The sequence below is a fragment of the Leptonychotes weddellii genome, chromosome 11 (genome assembly GCF_054177405.1).
Source record: "Leptonychotes weddellii isolate Sample4059 chromosome 11, ASM5417740v2, whole genome shotgun sequence".
Classification (NCBI taxonomy): Eukaryota; Metazoa; Chordata; class Mammalia; order Carnivora; family Phocidae; genus Leptonychotes; species Leptonychotes weddellii.
In genome coordinates, this window is record NC_138379.1 from 80,015,236 (window position 1) to 80,033,412 (window position 18,177).

At 49.4% G+C, this 18,177-nt stretch overlaps 1 protein-coding gene and 1 long non-coding RNA gene across 6 annotated transcripts in view; one reads left to right on the top strand and one right to left on the bottom strand.

Moving 5' to 3' along the window:
- LOC145716300 (uncharacterized) overlaps nt 1–18,177 on the top strand; it is a 283,741-nt gene that overhangs the window by 75,391 nt on the left and 190,173 nt on the right. The gene's annotated exons all lie outside the window — the stretch shown is intronic.
- GRIK4 (glutamate ionotropic receptor kainate type subunit 4) overlaps nt 1–18,177 on the bottom strand; it is a 411,473-nt gene that overhangs the window by 34,809 nt on the left and 358,487 nt on the right. For all 5 annotated transcript variants that reach the window (XR_014138890.1, XR_014138891.1, XM_081799270.1 and 2 more), the window contains one exon: nt 5,792–5,905. Coding sequence is in view for 3 of the 5 variants with exons in the window: in XM_081799270.1 (XP_081655396.1) it covers nt 5,792–5,905 (114 nt within the window). In the remaining 2 variants the exon portion in view is untranslated. The remainder of the gene's footprint in view (nt 1–5,791; nt 5,906–18,177) is intronic.

The following is an 18,177-nucleotide window of genomic DNA, read 5'->3' on the forward strand; positions in this document are numbered from 1 at the left end:
TAAGCAGTATTAGAAATGATTTACTGGTTTACTTAGCATTGTTCTCCATTTTTCTAGACAGTCTTTCTGAAATGAAACAGACCTTCTTGAAAAAAACGGGTCATATATCCAGCAAAAATGTGGGGCATTAATTTAATTTTGGCATTTATGTCTCTCTTACTTTTTAATCACTGTCTGCCTTTTTTTTTTTTTTTTTTTTTTACTTTTCTTGACAGAGAAGACTCTAGTTAAGAGTTAAGAAGAGAAAAAGAACAGAGTATAAAACTTTCCCATTTGTTAATCAAAGGTGGAGTAGGACGTTGTAGGGGGAAAATAACAAAGTCACATTTTCGAGGGGGTCTTAGATGCTCTGGCTGGGTGGAGACACTATGGGATAGACAGTATCCTCAGATTAGAAAGGATCTAGAATGTTCCCCTGACACATGGCCTTGACATGGAGAAATGCACCTAACTGTACCATAAAGATGGGTAGTTGGAAGTGTATGGGCTTGGGGACCAGAAACTTGGGTTCAATGCCTCCCCCAACCATTGTGCTCTCTCTTCTTTCCACGGCACCACTAGCCACCACGGCCTTAGCATCCTTCCGTGTAAAATGGAAATCACACTACCTGCCCCTGGGGGTTGCCCTATTAAAGCAGAGACTCTATGCGAAAGTGCTTCATAAATAAAGAGACGCCAGACAGATGTTAGTCAACACACAAGTATCCTGGACGTATACTGAACCTCCTTGAATATGTCAACACTGAACTTTTTAAATGTAATTACCCATTTGGGGGCTATATGTGCCAAGTGTCAAATCTCAGGTCTGGCACACTCGGATGATGCCTTTCTACAACAGTCAGTGTGTGCTTGAGGAATACAAACTTACTTTAATATTAATCGGAGCAAAACATCATTAAGCAAATTGCTGCTGCAGAAAAAAAAAAAAAAGAGAGAGTGAAACGACACGATACACTCTAATGTTCAATATGAATGTTTTCATTTTCCTGTGCTCTTCTCTCCTCCATTCACACAGATATTGGAGTGCTCACAGCGTGCATCAGTATCATAAAACCCCAGAGTACAGATGCCTCTGGGTTTCTACTGCTCCAGTATATACAGAACTTCTCAGTACGAATGAATGAGCTGATGTGCCACAGAAATCAAGAGAGTCTTGAACTTCAGATGTCCTGTTATTTCATTCCTATCCTTGGAATACCAGGGGTACTCAGATTTATTCAGTACCCAGGCTCTAAAGGCTGGACTCTGTATGTATGTTCTGGAAGCTCATCTAGCCCCGGCCAGGGATTGCGATGCTTTCTCAGGTGGGTGCTAGGCTGTGTGTGGGATATACAGGCATTGGTGGGGAGAGAGCAGTGAGTCCCGGGGGGAGCCGTGCAGGCCTGGAGCAGAAGCTGTGCCTGGGTTGCCGGAAACATCTGCCTCCTATCTCCTCTTGTTCTCCAGACCACTGGAGTCAAGGCCAGAAAGGAAAATAAGTAATCTAGTTACATCGTTCATCCTGCTCCTTCCCTCCTGCATTTCTTCTTTCTATAATTATGAGGCCAATACAGCCTGTTTAGGATGATCACGTTTCTATACCAAAAACTGTATCAGAAAAGCTCCCGGCCTGACAAAAGGGTACCTTCTCCTCAATGTATGTCCCACTAGGATCCACTTAGGGAGAAAGAGATAAACAAAGAATAGTACAATGCAGGATGTACACGCTGTACCGGACGTGTGGACAGAGGGCAGCTGCTTGGGGAAAGAGACCATCAGCTCTATCTAGGGGAGTCACATTGAAGAGCAAGTGCCATTTGAGCTGGGTGTTGAAGGCTCGGGAGGAGTTTGTTCCATGGCCGAGAAACAAGAAGACGGGCACGGACCTAGATAGGAAGAGGCTGGGGTGATGGTGAAGCAGTGAGCGCTATGGGGTGGGGATGCCTGTCGCAGGAGCTGCAAATGGAACAGGAAAGATGGGCTTTATTCTCCATGCTCAGAAGGATGGACTTGGTCTTGTAAGTGATGGGCAGCCAGTGGATGATCTTACATAGGCGGCTGATATGATTCCATTTGCCAAAAAAAAAAAGTAACAGTAAACTAAAAACTAACTCTTAGCAAGTCACATACATTTATGAAATGTAAAAGCTAACGCTTTACTGTGCACAGGTCAGGCACCATTGTAAGTGCATTACTTATGCGCTTACGTATCTTCATTCAGTCTGCATGACAACCCATTGTCGCAGATGAGAAAACTGAGACACAGGGAACATGCAGCGAGTACATGGCCGCTCTGGCTCCAGAACTTTCTCCCGCTTCTTAGTGAATGCTGGCAATGACTGTGACCCTCTGATGGGGATACGGTGCTGAATGAGAAACACCCTGACCTTGAGGAGGATACAGGCCATCAGAATGGCAGCAGTTCAGGTCAGAGATAAGGAGAGCCTGAACCAAGGTGGATTCAGTGGGGGTGGAGAGCATGCTTGAGAACTATTGAGGAGGTGAGCAGACCGACTGAACGTGTGGGGTAAGAGAGGTGAAGGGCAACTCAGGGGAATGGGTGGAGATGTCATGATGTGAGATGGGGCAGGGGAAGAAGAGGAAGAATTCTACCGAATACGGTTTGTGAGACCATAGCTGAGGTTCCTGAGAGACAGTCAAGTGATGTCTAGTCATGCGTTAGAAATATGCTTCTAGAATTCAGGGGAGTGGCCAGGGTCAGATTTACAGATGTGGCAGTGGGTGACATTAGCCAGGCAGAGAGCTGTTCAAGAGAGAAGGGAAATGCGCCAGGGACATTCATGGGGCAGACAGAGGGGGGTGGTCAACTGGAATGCTGGGGGGGTGGCCACCATCAGAGCGGTAGGAGGAACATCAAGAAGAAACAGTGACCTAGACCCCAGGAATGGAGGGAGTTCTAGAAAGTGGGAGGGATTCATAGTAACAAGTCAGAATTCTCAGCCAGCCTCTGAGTGGCAAGGAGTAGGTGGTCCAAAGAGCAAAACATTCTTCTGATTTTGGTCCTAGAGATGCCTGAGCAGACACATAGATTATACCCCAATGGTGAGAAGAGGAAAATACCACATCATTGACTCTTGGTGATCCCAAGGTCATGAAAAACTAATCCTAGGTAATCTTAGATGGCTGGAAATCCACACATTATTTCTGATTGTCTCTAGACTTCAGACACGTACCTGCCACCCCTTACTACTTCTGAGGGTTTTGCAATATTTTTGAAAGAGGCATTTATACTTTGGGTTAATTATTTTAACCTTTGCACACAGGTTTCATCATCACCAGATGCTCACATTTTGGTAATAATCACTCATGACTCAGGTGACATCAGATATAGAATTTGTTTGGTTCTGGCTGGGGTTGATATTCCGGACAGCGGTGTCCCCGTTGGTGAGGGTAGCCCAACGGTGGGTGTTCCCAGGTACTGAGTAGAAACACTAGGGAACAGGTGCCTTCACCCACAGGGATCCTCATGGTCCATCGGGCTCTAGTATCCTTGGCATTAATCAAGAAATCAAGGCATACAGCCTGGCCATAGCAATATGGTTTGGAGAAAGGTCCTATGTCCCCACTTCTTTGGGATGCTGCCTCGAGGCTCAGTGACAGGAACGGGGTGAGGTGGGCTCAACACATGGTGCTAGCTGGAAAATCACCTAGGGACTACAGACAGGTGTAAGGATGACAAGAACACTGTCCTGAGACTTAGGACACCTGGCTTCCAGGCCCAGCCCTGTGTCAGTTCCAAGTGTGACTTTAGTTTCCTTACTGTCAAGTTGGAATTCTAATACCTTCCCCCTTCTCAAAGAGCAGTCCTAAGGACCAGATGAGAAAAGGTACACAAGAATGCTTTCCAGGACAAGTTACTCAAAGATCACGCAAATGAGGGGGGGCGCCTGGTGTCCCAGAGAGAACACATGCTCGAGGCACAGCATTCCTGGGTTTGAACTCTGCTCTTTCACCTACTTAGAAGAACAACAAAAGTGAACCGGTGTCCTGGGGCTGTTGTAACAAAGTACCACTAACTGGGTGGCTTAAAACTACAGAAATGTATTGTCCCATAGTTTGGAAGCGAGGAGTTCAACACTGAGGTATCAGCAGGGCCATGCTGCCCCTGAAGCCTTTGGGGAAGATCCCTCCTTGTCATTTCTGGTGTTTAGCTTCTGGTGGTTGCTGGCAATCCTTGGCGTTTCTTGGCTTGTAGAGACATCATTCTACTCTGTCTCCAAATTCACATGGTCTTCTCCCATGTGTCCACATTTCCCTCTTTTTATAAAGACCCCCTCCTTGGATTAGGACCCGCCCAAATCCAGTGTGACCTCATCTTAACTTGATTACACCTGCAGACCCTATTTCCAAATTAGGTCACATTCACAGGTCCTGGGGCTTTTAGGACTTCAACAGGTCTTTTGAGGGGACACAATTCAACCCATAACAATAGTCCACATCCTCACAGGTGCCCGAAAGAGCATCTGGCACATGGAGGTGCTCAATGAATGGGGGCTTTCATCATCGTGAAAAAGACTATCGCCCTTAATTCACAAGACAGACACATCAATGACAGCGTCTACAATGACCAAATCATCAGATTGCTTTCTGTCTTTAGCCTGGGGAGCTTGGGATTTCGATGCTGCCTCTTCTTCTAGATGATGTGGCCTCCTTTTCTAAGCCAGGCAGGGATCATGATGGATGCTGAGGTCCAGCACAGGACAACGCTCCTCTAAGCTGCTCAAACGGGCTCTGTGACAAGGGGACCTGCCCTCTTACAGAAATGGGCTGCGGTTCTTGATGCCCTAGCAGCTCCCGCTATGTGAGCCCAGGCTGGGATAGCGAATACAGACAATCCCCTTTCCCTAGGGCTGGGATTTGGGGCCTGAGAAGGGGTCACTTCTTCAGCAGGCACGTGGGATGAGCGCTTGATTCCTTCCCTGTTGGGCAGCCTTGTGGTGCCAGGTAACACCCTGGAATCTGCTGTGTTAGCGTGACCTTGGACACTGAGAATGACTTGAGTATTGGGGAAATCCATATAATAGCTGTGCACTTAGAGCCAGTTTGGATAAAAGGATGAGAAGAAGGTTCTTCTGGTTCAGTCAACTATGTGCTGACAACGTACCTATTACCCTCTTTGTGGATGAGGCTCAGCCAGCATTACTCTCCTGATGCTCCCCACATTCCCCACCAGCCAGTGTCCTCTGTCAGGTCCGTCCTTACACCCATTGGTGTGCCTTCACAAACTCATTTAGACACTCACTCTAGGCAACCTAACCAGAGAAGTCTTTCTCTCTCTCTCTCTCTTTTTGAAGGATGCAGAAAAGTGGACAGGCCAGATATAAGTGACATTATTTATTCACCAGTATGACGAACCCAGAGGGGAAGGAGTCTGCATTCTCTCACCAGACGCAATGCTCGGAGGGAACAGAGGTGCACCTGGGAATCTGCAAAGCCCTTGAAAATGCTGGGGTGACTCATCTGGACTGGGGACCTTGTCCCTAGGAGGAAACAGAGTGACCAACAGGGCCACTCCCCGACACCGTACGCACCCAGGGTGAAGAGATCACTCTCGGCCATCCCTAGTCAGTGAGGCAAAAGCAAATTTTACTGGAAAGCCCACAAGTGTGACTTTTCCATTCTTCCTGTTTGTAAGTCCATGCAGCTGATGGGGGAAAAAATAGTCCAGCTCATTTGCATTTAAGTCTTGAAATCTAAATATTTCCGTGAGTCATTCATTATTACCATATAACTCAGTGTTTGCATGCAAATAGCTTTAATGACATAAATGCTTATAAAATAAGTCTCTTACCATATGAACTCGGTAAAGAATGCTAATTCCCAGAGTCATGAATGGCTTGGAGAAATCTATCACCTTCTCCCGCTCCGCAGTAATGGTGAGGCCCGCCACGGCCAGGTCCGCTTTCTGGAAGGGACAGAGAGAGCCCATCAGTGGGGTGGCCAGGTGAGATGCAGGGACAGGGACTTGTGGCCAGAGGTCATCACCACTGGGAAGATGTCACTCTGGTCCGGCTTCTCTGTGTGGGGAGTGACTCTGGGTAGTCCTCATCCATCTCCGACCCGAATATCATTCACAAAAGGATATGGGTGTTGAAGCTGGAACTCAGGCACTTTTGCGGCCAGATGCCTCTAAATACATCAGTAAGTATAAACAACAGAGGACTGTCCAGAGACAGTCTCAGAATGCCCGAGGGGAGGGAAAACCGGCACACAGGCTGCTGGATTCTCAACAGTAAGTAGTTTTTAAATTCAACTTCTTAATTTGCTCAGTCTGCAGAACTTGATGGAAGTGCGAGGCTGAAGAGGAGCCTCGGTGGGGGGGAGTTAGAGAGGAAGAGAAAATGGATGCCACCACAGAAGTGAGAAACAAGCTAACACCACCAAGGAACTGAGCAGGTGGCCCCACGGTGCAGAGCTTGTCCTCGTCAGAGCCAGGACTGGACCTCGGGCCTCCCGGACCCCAGGACACTTAAAGCTGCTGCCAAGGTTACAATTCAGGTGCCAAAGAAGTAAAAGAAGGGTCTCTGGCTCTCCATGCAAAAGTCATCAGAATTTGTTCGGAAGACATTGCCTTCCCTGCTCTCGGCCCCCTCATGACACCGCAGATGCCCACATCTGATGAGAGTCTGAATTAAAGCCTTCTGGGAAGGAGATACTATTGAATTCCTCAGTACTCCTCTTTGCCAGACAGTTCTTCCTTGTCCCTAATTTAAACCCTTCCCCTGGCAAAGCAAACTCACTTCCTATTGGTCTGCTCCCCTGTGCATGGTGCAAAGGGGAAAAGCCCAGAACCGGCATGTTGTTCTGGTCCCTCACCAACCCCCTAACCTAGGCCAGTCACTTCACATCCCTAGACGTCCTTGACCTTGTCCTTAAACTAAGGATGTGAGGTGAAGACAGTGCTAGGACCCTGCCCAGTAATTCTCTAACAGGGATTCTCAACATCCTGTCTCTGACCACCTGCATCAGAATCACCTGGGGGGCTGATTAAAATGCGAATTCCTGAGTCACATCCCAGACCCCCTGGATCATACTGTGGGCAGGACATGGGCATCTGTATTGGTAACAAGCTGCCCAGCTGATTCCGACTTCCACTAATATTGAAGAACCATGTTTTATAACCTAGGCGTGTATCTCAGACTGGCCCCCACGGGTTTCCATTTCAGCTTAACTCCTTCTGATTCTGGTGGAGCAGCTGATGGAAGAGAGGAAGAGTTCTAGAAAGGAGGAAAAGTGAAGCATCCAACAGTTTGCAAATAGGCCAGGCAGTTCTGAACGAGCACACGCACATACACACACACGTAAACGAGTCTACCTAAATCACTACAAAGAAAATAGAGAGATAGACACGCTGGCCCTCATTCTGCACACAAGGGACTTGGCGATGTGTGTACAAGAAGGATAAATCTATTGGCAAAGGTCAGTCTCTCCTGCATCTCAACCTTGAGCCTCTGCTCCCGATTGCGTTCCGTCTGCTGGAGCAGCCACGTGATCCGGCGTAGGTTAACGAACCTAGGGTCTTATAAAGGGAGGCCAGGCTCAAAGAAAAGAAACGAGGGTGCCGATGTAAGAGCTTTTGAATGAAAAACGAAAAACGTGAATGCCTCATTGTGCTCTTTCTGTATTTCTCCAAGAGAGCGCTGATTGCTGCTATCAAGTGAATCAACCCTTGAGATTAATAAATGAAGTTTGATTAGAAGATTGTTAATGCTTTCATTTGGGGGACTCTTTGGAGGGCTGCTTGGGCCTTTCAGAACCTCGGCCCCTCCGTGACAGTAGCTCTGACTGCAGTTCCGCTCGCTCGAGAGCACAGGTGTAGAAGAAGAGAAATCAAGCCAGCACAAAGACCCAGCAGGCGCAGTACCAGTCCCATGTGTGCGGGTTTCCAGCCAGTCGGCAGCCAAGCCCTGCATGAACCTTGGGAGGACGAGACGAGAGTCAGCTGGGTTGGATTGAAGGAATTGAAGAAAAGAGGACGAAAACCAAAACAGATGAAATGGGCAAAGGTAAACACAACTCCCAGTCCTTTCTCTGGTTATTTATTTATTTTTTTAAAGATTTAATTTATTTATTTGACAGAGACACAGCGAGAGAGGGAATACAAGCAGGGAGAGTGGGAAAGGAGAAGCAGGTTTCCTGCAGAGCAGGGAGTCCGATGCGGGGCTCGATCCCAGGACCCTGGGATCATGACCTGAGCTGAAGGCAGACGCTTAACGACTGAGCCACCCAGGCATCCCTCTCCGGTTATTTAAAAACACATATCCCACCCTCCCAAATTAACTGAACTCAACAACTCTGCCCCCAAGGTTCTTTACCTCACCCACAGCTTTCCCCCCAAAAGGGCAAACTTTGGATTGGAATCTGGAAATCCGTTCACAAGTTTATAAAAGTTGGCCAACAATGACGTTATGGTAAAACCATTCCATATGGAGAGAATGCTGGAAACGGACAGTGTCCCAGGACGGCCCTTTCCCGGGTGCATGCAGAATGACTGCATACCCAGGGAGAGTGTGTGCCCCAGGCTCGGACAGGGCATCCCTGTCTACTCACAGAGAGACACTTTCCAAACTGGGCCAAACAGAATAACCACCTCATGTGGACACTGCTGACTCCCTCTTCCCTTTGCACCTCCGTCAAGAGTACGTTGGGGGCAGGGGAGGCAGGGAAGGAGGTGTGGGATGGAAAAAAGCAGTGGCAAGCTAAAAGACACCATGGAGGTTTTGTTGTGGTGTTTTTTTGTTTTTCCTATTTAATCAACTCAGTATAGAATAGTAATTATCTACCTTGGCTTCAATACACCCCAAAGTTATCAGCAACAACCTCTCGGGATCAGGTTATTCCAAAAGACCCACATTCATTTTATTTCACCTTAGTTAAAAAGACATTATGCTACAAAGCAGTCTTAGATGAGGAGATAATATGCCACGAAACCAAACTAACAAGCAAAGGGGGCTGGGAGTGTAGAATGCTAGCTACTGTCAGTGTAGGGGAAGGTGGGAGGGGTGGGCAGGCTTCCAGTCTGACCCAGCCCTTCTGCGTCTTTGGCCGCTCGGGACAGGAGGGCTGCTCTCTGGCAGAAAGAGCAGTAGCCAGGACATCAGAAGCCCGGGCTCTGGTTGTAGCCAGGCCACAAACTCACTGAGACCGTCGGCGAGTTATTCCATTTTCTGGGCTGAAGTTTCATCCCCTGTAAAATGAAAGGGCATAACTAAATGCCCTCTAAACTCTCTTCTCCAGCTCCCAAACCCTGCACTTTCATTTCGCTTGGCTCGAACAGGTAGACCTTACTTTCGCTGGCCCCTATTTCGCTCAAGAAGATGATGGTGGTCTGCAGACTCAAATGCTCTGGAGCAGATGAGGAGAATGAGCTCTGAGGAAGAAACTCTCAGACTAGTCAGCAAAGAACAGCAGCTGAGAGGGACCCCAGGCGGGGACATTTTAGGGAAAGAAATCTAGAAAGGTCAGGAAGGTACACCACCATCTGGATAGCAGGTCTGGGAGTGTAACTCCATGGGCTGGGAAACCAGAAAAGGTGCAGATCCCCCAGAGCCAGAGGAAGAGAAGGAGGGCTGATAAAAGAGAACTGGCAGAAAGTTTTGTATACATTATGGTGTTCCTAGTCTTGGGGTGCGTGTGTGTGAGTGTGTGGATGCACAGGGGCATGCACAGGGGCATATAAATACCTTCCCTCCGAGAGAAAGACCTCTCTCTTTCCCGTTTTCGATTGAAAGTGTTCTTTGAAGAGCTTCATGTTCTGCCTCTGAGAGATCCCCCTCTTTTATCTCCTGGATGTTTGTGGAATTTACAAGGGGAGAGCAGGCTGGAGCAGCCTGGAGGTGACTTCCAAAACAGATGATCCTTTGCTTCATGGAGTTTAATAGGGGTCATGCAACTGGCACTATTCCTATCAAAGCCTGGAGGCTCCGCGTGGCTGCTGCTGCTCTTCTCCTGGGCGCTGGGGCCCTGGCTGGGAAGACAGCAGCAAATTCACAGCAGCGCTCCGGTCTGCATCCTCCTGAGCCTGCTGCTCCCACCGGGCGCCTCCCTGAGGACCCTGCTACCCCCGGGATGGCCGCACCGGCTCCTGGACCCGCTGAAGGGAACAACACTCTCCAGTGTCCTCCTCCTCTTTTAGAGAGCTGCTGCCCCCGTTCGGGCAAAATGCTCTCCCTTCCCCTCAGCAGGGCTCCAGCAGCACGGACTGACCGCCAGGGGCCTCAGCCCGGCCTCCCCCCTGCCCTGCCTGGCAGCCCCTCCCTTCCACAGAGCCAAGCTAAGGAGAGGATGGGACAGGCAGAAGACCACATGCCCATAGCAACTCAGCCTCTCTGGGACTCATTTTACTGGGCTAGACGGTGCGGGCAATGCCTGCCCATGACCGTCCTGGGAGAGTCAAGGGGGGGTGATGGATGGATGTGGAAGAGTCTTCTAACCCGAACACCCTGCAGAGCTCTGGCAGGCCTGGGGGCAGCTGTGGAGGCAGCAGAATGGGTGGCTGAGGCTCAGCCTTCAGGGTGGGCCGGACCTCTCTGGACTTGCTGTGTGACTTTAGGCGAGTCACTTCACCTCCCTGAGCCTCAGTTTGCTCATATATAAAGTGGGAATAATAATAGGACCTACCTCCTAGAATTGCTGAGCAACTGAATGAGATGATGCTTGTACACGCTGAGCATGGGGCCCCGTTCAAAGTAAGTACCCAGTGCATGTTTGCCGTGAGGAGGCTAATCTCAACAAGGGCCTCTGGAGACAGTATCCTGACCCATGCTGAGCAGGAACGTCGGGAGGGCAGCCAGGCCTGTTCTAGCTCCATGTACGGCAGAGGCCCCAGACACTTGGCCCCTGGTGGTCTTTCCCGGGTGACCCAGGGACATGCACGGAGCTGTGTTAACACTGGTGTGACTGCCTGTCTCTGAAGATTCATACAAGGATCCTCTTAGGCCTCATCCTGTCCCACTGCTTAGAAAACTCAAGGAAAAAACTGACACCCAACTTGGAGACCAAACCCAGTCATTTCCCACAGTCTCTTTTTTGTTATGTGATGCTCCTCTGGGGACAGATTAAATGACCTCCCCAGCTTCCATTGACTTCTCGGATCTACTGTGCTATCTATGATCAGCTTCCAGATCTTTTCTCTCTGGCTTTTTTTACAGCCCCCCCCCAGCCCCCACATCCCCAGCCTCCTGCCCCCTGGGGAAGCCGACTGCTCCCCCGCCTGCACACACTTTATTTCACCTGCTGCTCAGGCCCCACGGTGCCTCACATTCTTTGCTGTCATTTAACTCTGTAATTGTGTTACTTAACTCTGGAAAGCTCTGGGAGGCTACAGATGGAATGAGAAAATGCTACATAGAATAAGGTTGTACTGAGCATTCCTGGAAACCTTCATTCCAAGGTAATTGTCTTTGGAGATCCCCATATATTGAGAAGGCTTATGGAATTCCAAGCAAGGCCAGCCTAAGGCTGTGAGAACGGAAGCTGCCATACTGTGTAAATGCCCGGATAGGAAGGAGCTCCGAGTCCACCAAGCCCGGCTTGCCAGGGAGGGATAATGCACATGAGGCTCTGGCTGAGGATGACATGGGGCCACTGAGCTCATCGAGCTCCTGGTAAATGCTGTGTCCTGGGATCCCCCCACTTGGGTGTGGGCTCTCGGGGTAGGCAGGGACAGTGCACGGAACTCAGTGTGCCCTCTTCCTCTGCGATGCTCAGCATTCCCTCACCCCTCTTTACTGACTCTCCACCCTGCCCCAGGCAGTGGGCCAGGTGCTGAGATACAGGCATGGCCCCTGACGGCAGAGGGCTTACTGTCCGGTGGGGAGGTGGACAGTCATTAGACTGTCAGAGAAAATGTTTGTAAAATTACGGCTGTAATAGGTTTTATAAAGCAGTCATAGAAGGCACCATAAGAAGGTAGAACAGAGGGTTGACAGAGTCTGGAAGGTCCGTGGGAGGTCCATGGGGGTTTTCCCAAGATGAAATGCAGTTGCCTGAACAGAAATTACCTGTGACAAGGCCTGGGGTGAGCACTCCCAGTGGAAGGGACAGCATGTGCCAAGGCCCTGAGGCAGGAGGAAGCTTGGTGCATTCTAGGGGCTGGAAGAAAGCCAGAGTGGCTGGAGGACATAGGGCTGGGGGGCATGCTGTAAGATGAGGCTGAAGAGGCAGGCAGAAGAGGCAACAGGTTAGAGAGTAATCGGGTGGCCCTGATTATTTTAAACAGTGGATGGCCTACAAGATAAGATCTGTAACACTACCGTGGCTAACACCTATAGCCCTTCCTGCATGTCAGGGACCGGACTGAGCACTTTATGAGTGTTATCTCACTTAGCGCTCACAAGATCCCTATGAGATAAGTTACTATTATTACCCCCGTTAATTATCCATGATAATTAACCAAATTGCCCAGGTTTGAAACTGGTTCGGCCACTTACTTGCTGGGCAACCTTGGGCAAGTTCCTTAACCTCTCTGATGCCTGACACGTACCTGTATGTAGGAGGGATTTTATCAGCAAATCAGAATGGTAGAACCAGATTCAGGTCATGATCCATGCAATCCTCCTCCTCCAGCCTAAAGAAGACTCAACACCCCGCATCCCTGGCCAGAGGGCTCCCTTTCCCCCTGACGCCCCCCCAGGCCTAGTGCCCTGGAGCCCCACGCAGGAGAGGAACCAGCCTGGTGCTCTAATTCTCCCCCCGGGAAAGCACAGGGATGGTTAGGACAGGCCCACGCTGGGCCCAGCAGCCAGAGAGAAGAGGCAGGACTGGCTCCATTGACCTCCTTCCAGACTCTTGCCTGCCCTCAGTCCTTTCCTGCTGCGCAGTGAGCAGATTAACATCTGCAGCTCAGCCCATTTCAAATTAGATTATCTGCTTACTTCCTGTCTTTGGATCGATTCACCTGCTGGGTGCCTTTCTCCCTCCCCATCCCCGCCCCCGCCTAGCGAGATGCCCAGGGAACCTGCCATGACTCACGGAGGTCACCAGGCCGAGAGGCAGCAGGATCTGAAGGGAGACAGGGAAGCTCACTCCCACTCCTGGCTCGAGCCTCAGCAAAATTCATCATTTAGGCCTTCCTAATAACAAGCCTGAGAAGTGTGCACATCTGCTCTCCTGCGGCGGGAGGCAGGCTGACACCCACTCCGCCCGCTGTGCACTGGGGCCAAGGATAAACTCGCTCTGGGGCTCACACGGCACCTGCAAAACAGTGTCCTCATCCACTGGGGATGCTGGATGCCAGCCCCACCACTCCTCCCTTCTTTCATGCCAGGATATGGAAGCAAGGATGAGGGAATAGAGAATAGCGCGCAGTTACCTGTCACACGCATGTGCATGCACGCGCACACACACACACACACACACACACCCCAACCCGGCCAGTACCCAGGCCCCAAAGAAGGCTTGCTCCCTGTTCATAGGGAGGCTCTGATCACGGCTTTCACAAACCAATCTAAGCCCACATTTGTGGGCCGAGTCCACCCTCGGTCATGCTCGGGGAGCAGAGGTCCAGAGAAGTATTAGCATTCCCGGGGAAGTGGCCATGTCATTCGTAGGTCCAAGTGCTCCCCAGTGCTGTTTCTCGAAGTGACAGTCTACTCTCAGGGTTGGATGAATTTCTTTAGAGTTAAATTAAAATCCCCATGAAATATTTAGTTGGCTCGGCTCAGGGCTGTGTTACTGGCCTATGTGGGCAGATTTCAGGAAAGAACCAGGCTTAAAGTAAGAAGAGGTTGGCCATTCAGCCACGGTGAGGGGGTGGGGCGCAGGGGTCCAAGCAAATGTTGTTTACCTTTGACCTCTTGTCACAGTCTCCCATTCACGGGCCATGGACCCTCTTGCCCTTTGGGGTCAGACAGATGTATGTTTAAATCCCAGCCCTGCCATTCACCAGCTGAGCAAATTACCTCAAGTCTGGGCTTCGGTCTCCTCCTCTCTCAAATGGGCAAAATAATGCCTTTTATGGTTGCTGTGAGGATTAGAAGTACTAACCTATGTAAATGGGAGCTCAGGTGTGGTCCTGCCTCTTACTATCCCCTCTTCCAACTGTAGCCAGAGGAGGCTTTTTGAGAAACTAAAGCAGATTATGCTGTTCTATTCTGTATTGACTTCTTAATCTTTTTTACGCCCGTGGACCCTTTTCGCACTCTGGGGAGGTCTCTTCACCCCTTCTTTAGAAACGTTTACAAATGTTTATGCCATTTGCTGGATTGCATAACTGTAGGATGCAGAAAGACAGCTGTCAAAATATTTTTCCATTTTTGCACTACAGGGCATAGAAGAGCTAGAGGTCGGTCTAAGAGCAACACCATATTGACACCACCAGTGACAACAGGGCAGGCGTGGTACAAACACCACCACGGGCTGTTGCCCACAGCCACAACGGAAGGAAGTACCACATTTCAGTTTAAGTTTAGAAAAAAAATAGATGTCAATTTGTCCCTTCTGAGTTCATGGTCTGTCTTAATGCTATCCTCAGACCCTTGGGTGTGCACGGACCCCAAGAAAAGAACGCGTAAAGACTTCCCAGTTGGGGCGCCTGGGTGGCTCAGTCGGTTAAGCGTCTGCCTTCGGCTCAGGTCGTGATCCCAGGGTCCTGGGATCGAGCCCCGCGTTGGGTTCCCTGCTCAGCGGGAAGCCTGCTTCTCCCTCTCCCACTCCCCCTGCTTGTGTTCCTGCTCTCACTGTCTCTCTCTCTCTCTCTGTCAAATAAATAAATAAAATCTTAAAAAAAAAAAGATTTCCCAGTTGACGAACAGAACAGGCTGACCCTGGAACGATGTAGGAGTAGGGCACTGGCCCCCCGCACAGTCGAAACTCTATGTGTAACATGTGACTCCCCCCAAAACTTAATGACTAATAGCCCACTGTGGACCAGAAGCCTTACGGATAATAAACAGTCAATTAACACCTATTTTGTATGTTGTATGTATTCTCTACTGTATTCTTACAATAAAGTCAGCTAGAGAAAAGAACATGTTATTAAGAAAATCATAAGGATAAGAAACAAGACAGAGGAGCATAGAGGAAGGGAGGGAAAAATTTAAAAAGATGAAATCAGAGAGGGAGACAAATCGTAAGAGACTCTTAATCATAGAAAGCAAACTGAGGGTTGCTGGAGGGGAAGGGGTAGGGGGATGGGGTAACTGGGTGATGGGCATGAAGGAGGGCATGTGATGGAATGAGCAGTGGGTCTTGTATGCAACTGATGAATCACTAAACTCTACCTCTGAGGGGGAGACGAACCATGAGAGACGATGGACTCTGAAAAACAAACTGAGGGTTCTAGAGGGGAGGGGGGTGGGAGGATGGGTTAGCCTGGCGATGGGTATTGAGGAAGGCACGTTCTGCATGGAGCACTGGGTGTTATGCACAAACAATGAATCGTGGAACACTACATCTAAAACTAATGATGTAATGTATGGGGATTAACATAACAATAAAAAACAATTAAAAAAACCCTCTACCTCTGAAACTAATAACACACTATATGTTAATTAGTTGAATAAATAAAAGAAAACCATAAGAGAAAATACATTGTTCTGTATTACAATATTGTACCGTATTTACAGAAAAATATCTGTGTATGAGTGGACCCACGCAGTGCAAACCCATGTTATTTAAGGGCCAAATGTCATTCTTGACCACGGCCCACTGCGCCCTGCTGCCCACTCGCCATGCGCCAGCCACACTGGCCTTCGTCCTGCTCCTCCAACACCTGCAGTTTCATCTGCGTCTTCACATCTCCTTCCTCTGGCTGCAGTGCTCCACCCTGGCCTTGGCCTTGGCTAGGCTGGCTTCTTCCCACTGCTCAGATCTCAGAGCGGGCTTCCCTGTGTGCCCATCTAAAGGACCCCTCTCCCTGACACTCTCTGTCTTATTATCCTGTGTTACCTTCTTCACAGCAAAAATTATGATGCAAAATGGTCTTCTTTCTTTATTCATTCATTTAGCTGTTTATTGTTTAGAATGCAAGCTCCAGGAGGTAGGAGCCTATACTTCCTTGTATGCACATGTATCTCCAGAGCCTAGAACAGTGCCTGGTATGTGGTGGGCACCCAATACACCTGATGAATGAACGGGTGAATCAAAGAAAGTAGGAGCTCCGTTCATGCCATTCTCTTACCTTGATTCTGAACTGGGGGAGCAATTTTGTAGTCGGGTTTTGACTAAGAGTACACACTCCAGGGCCGACCTTGCCATTCGCCAGCCACAGCATCTTAGGCAAGTTACCTAACCTCTCTGTACCTTGGTCTCCTCATCTGGAAAATGGGGACAGGAATAATACAAACTTCATAGGTGTGTTGTGAAGCCCAAATGAATTAATATGTGAAGAGCACTTAGAACAGTGCCCAGAACAGGAAATATTAGCATAAGCTAATATTTTTATATGTGGGTTTCACATTAAAGGATCAACTTCAATTCTATTAAAAAAATATTGTTTCAAAAACATTGGCATAGGTTTTGAGAGAATGCAAAGAAACCCCACGACTGGAAAACCGATGTGTATTATGTGCGTGACATGGTGTTTGTGTGGTTGGGATGTGACCAAGAAGGAACAGCACCAAGACTGGGGTCCAGGCAGGTTATACCTGTGCCCTGAAGCCCTGAGATGCCCGAGCTCTGCTTGCTTACACCGCATCACCATCATCATCATCATCCTCCCCATCACACCCGACGTTCTGAAGACCCGCCAGCAATCACATGTCAAATAAAGAAAATAGAATCGTGTTGAAACGTGCAGGATGACATGCTCATTTCTAATACAAACACCTCTTTGCCCCCCAGATCGAGAAATCCTTCCAGTCCATGTGACAGTGAAGTCACCAGCAGGCCAGGCATTAAGAGGCACGGAATTGCCATTGGCAAGTCTGCACACTTGGGCCCGTCTCCCACTCTGGCTGGCTGCCAAAGGAGCTGGGTGAGTGCTGGGGTGCAGCGTGGGGCCCCACCACGGATCCCACGGGGGCTCAAACTTGCAGCCCTGACTGCCTAAGCAGAGGGCTCGCAATGACCACTCTGGCTCTACATCTGTCTGGGGCCTTGAGGCTCCAAGTCAACACTGCGGGAGCACGTTCACACAGGCTCAGGCAAGGGGCTTCGGCTGGAGGACTCTGACAGTATCACAAGCCCACGGGGCCATCTTGCTTTCATTTCCTTTGTCACCTGCCAGCCTTGTAATGAAAATCAGTGTCACTCACCAGCCCTGTTATTAGGATGGTTTTTGTGGGATGAAATCAACCACCACCAGTTGTTGGAAGCATTGCTGAACTTCCAGAGGTTTCCCCTCTGCTCCCTCTCAGCTCCAAGCCAATAAGTCCCCCTCCACGGCTCTGCCCACCCCTCATGGTCCTGCTGGGCAAGGAGCGAGGTCCCAGCCCTGCCTCACACTTGCTCTGAGCTACCCAATGGCACCAGGAAGGGCGAGCAATGATCCGACCGATCAGATCCAGGATGTGGGTAGCACCCAGTCTTTTTCTCATCTGTTATCAGTATATGCACAAGTCAAAACCCTTGCAAAGGGCAGCAGGGCATTTTCTCAGGGATCCCTGTAGTTCTTTGAAGAGGAGAGCGAGAGAAGTCGCATGAACCTCTGGCCACCCTTCTTGGGTGACAAAGTGCATTTGATCCACTTCTGAGAGGTGTCCCACTGTGTTGACATGGCTCGTGTGCCCACCAATGATAACATCCCCAAGGTGCTTTTCACAGACTGCATTCGGCCCCACAACACCTGCCAGGTCAGCAGAAGCCAATTTAGAGCCTGGGGAATGAGGCTCAGCAGAGTCATGAGGTATTAAATCGGGGATAGGGGAGGGGGGTGGGGGGATGGGGCACCTGGGTGACGGGCATTAAGGAGGGCACGTGATGTGATGAGCACTGGGTGTGATAGGCAACTGATGAATTACTGAAGACTACCTCTGAAACTAATGATGTACCCTATGTTGGCTAATTCAATTTAAATAAAAAATTAAAAGGAAAAAAAATCGGGGATAATGGTTACCTTTGGGCAGGAGGGGGTGTAGAGAGAAAGAGGAGGTATGTCAGCGGGGCAGGGACAAGGGGCCTTCGGGGTGCTAGTAATGGTGTTATTTCTTCACCTGGATAGTGATCACAGAAGTATGTCCCCTTTGAGACAATTCATGAAGCTGACACTAAAGATTTGTGTACACTTCTATATGTATA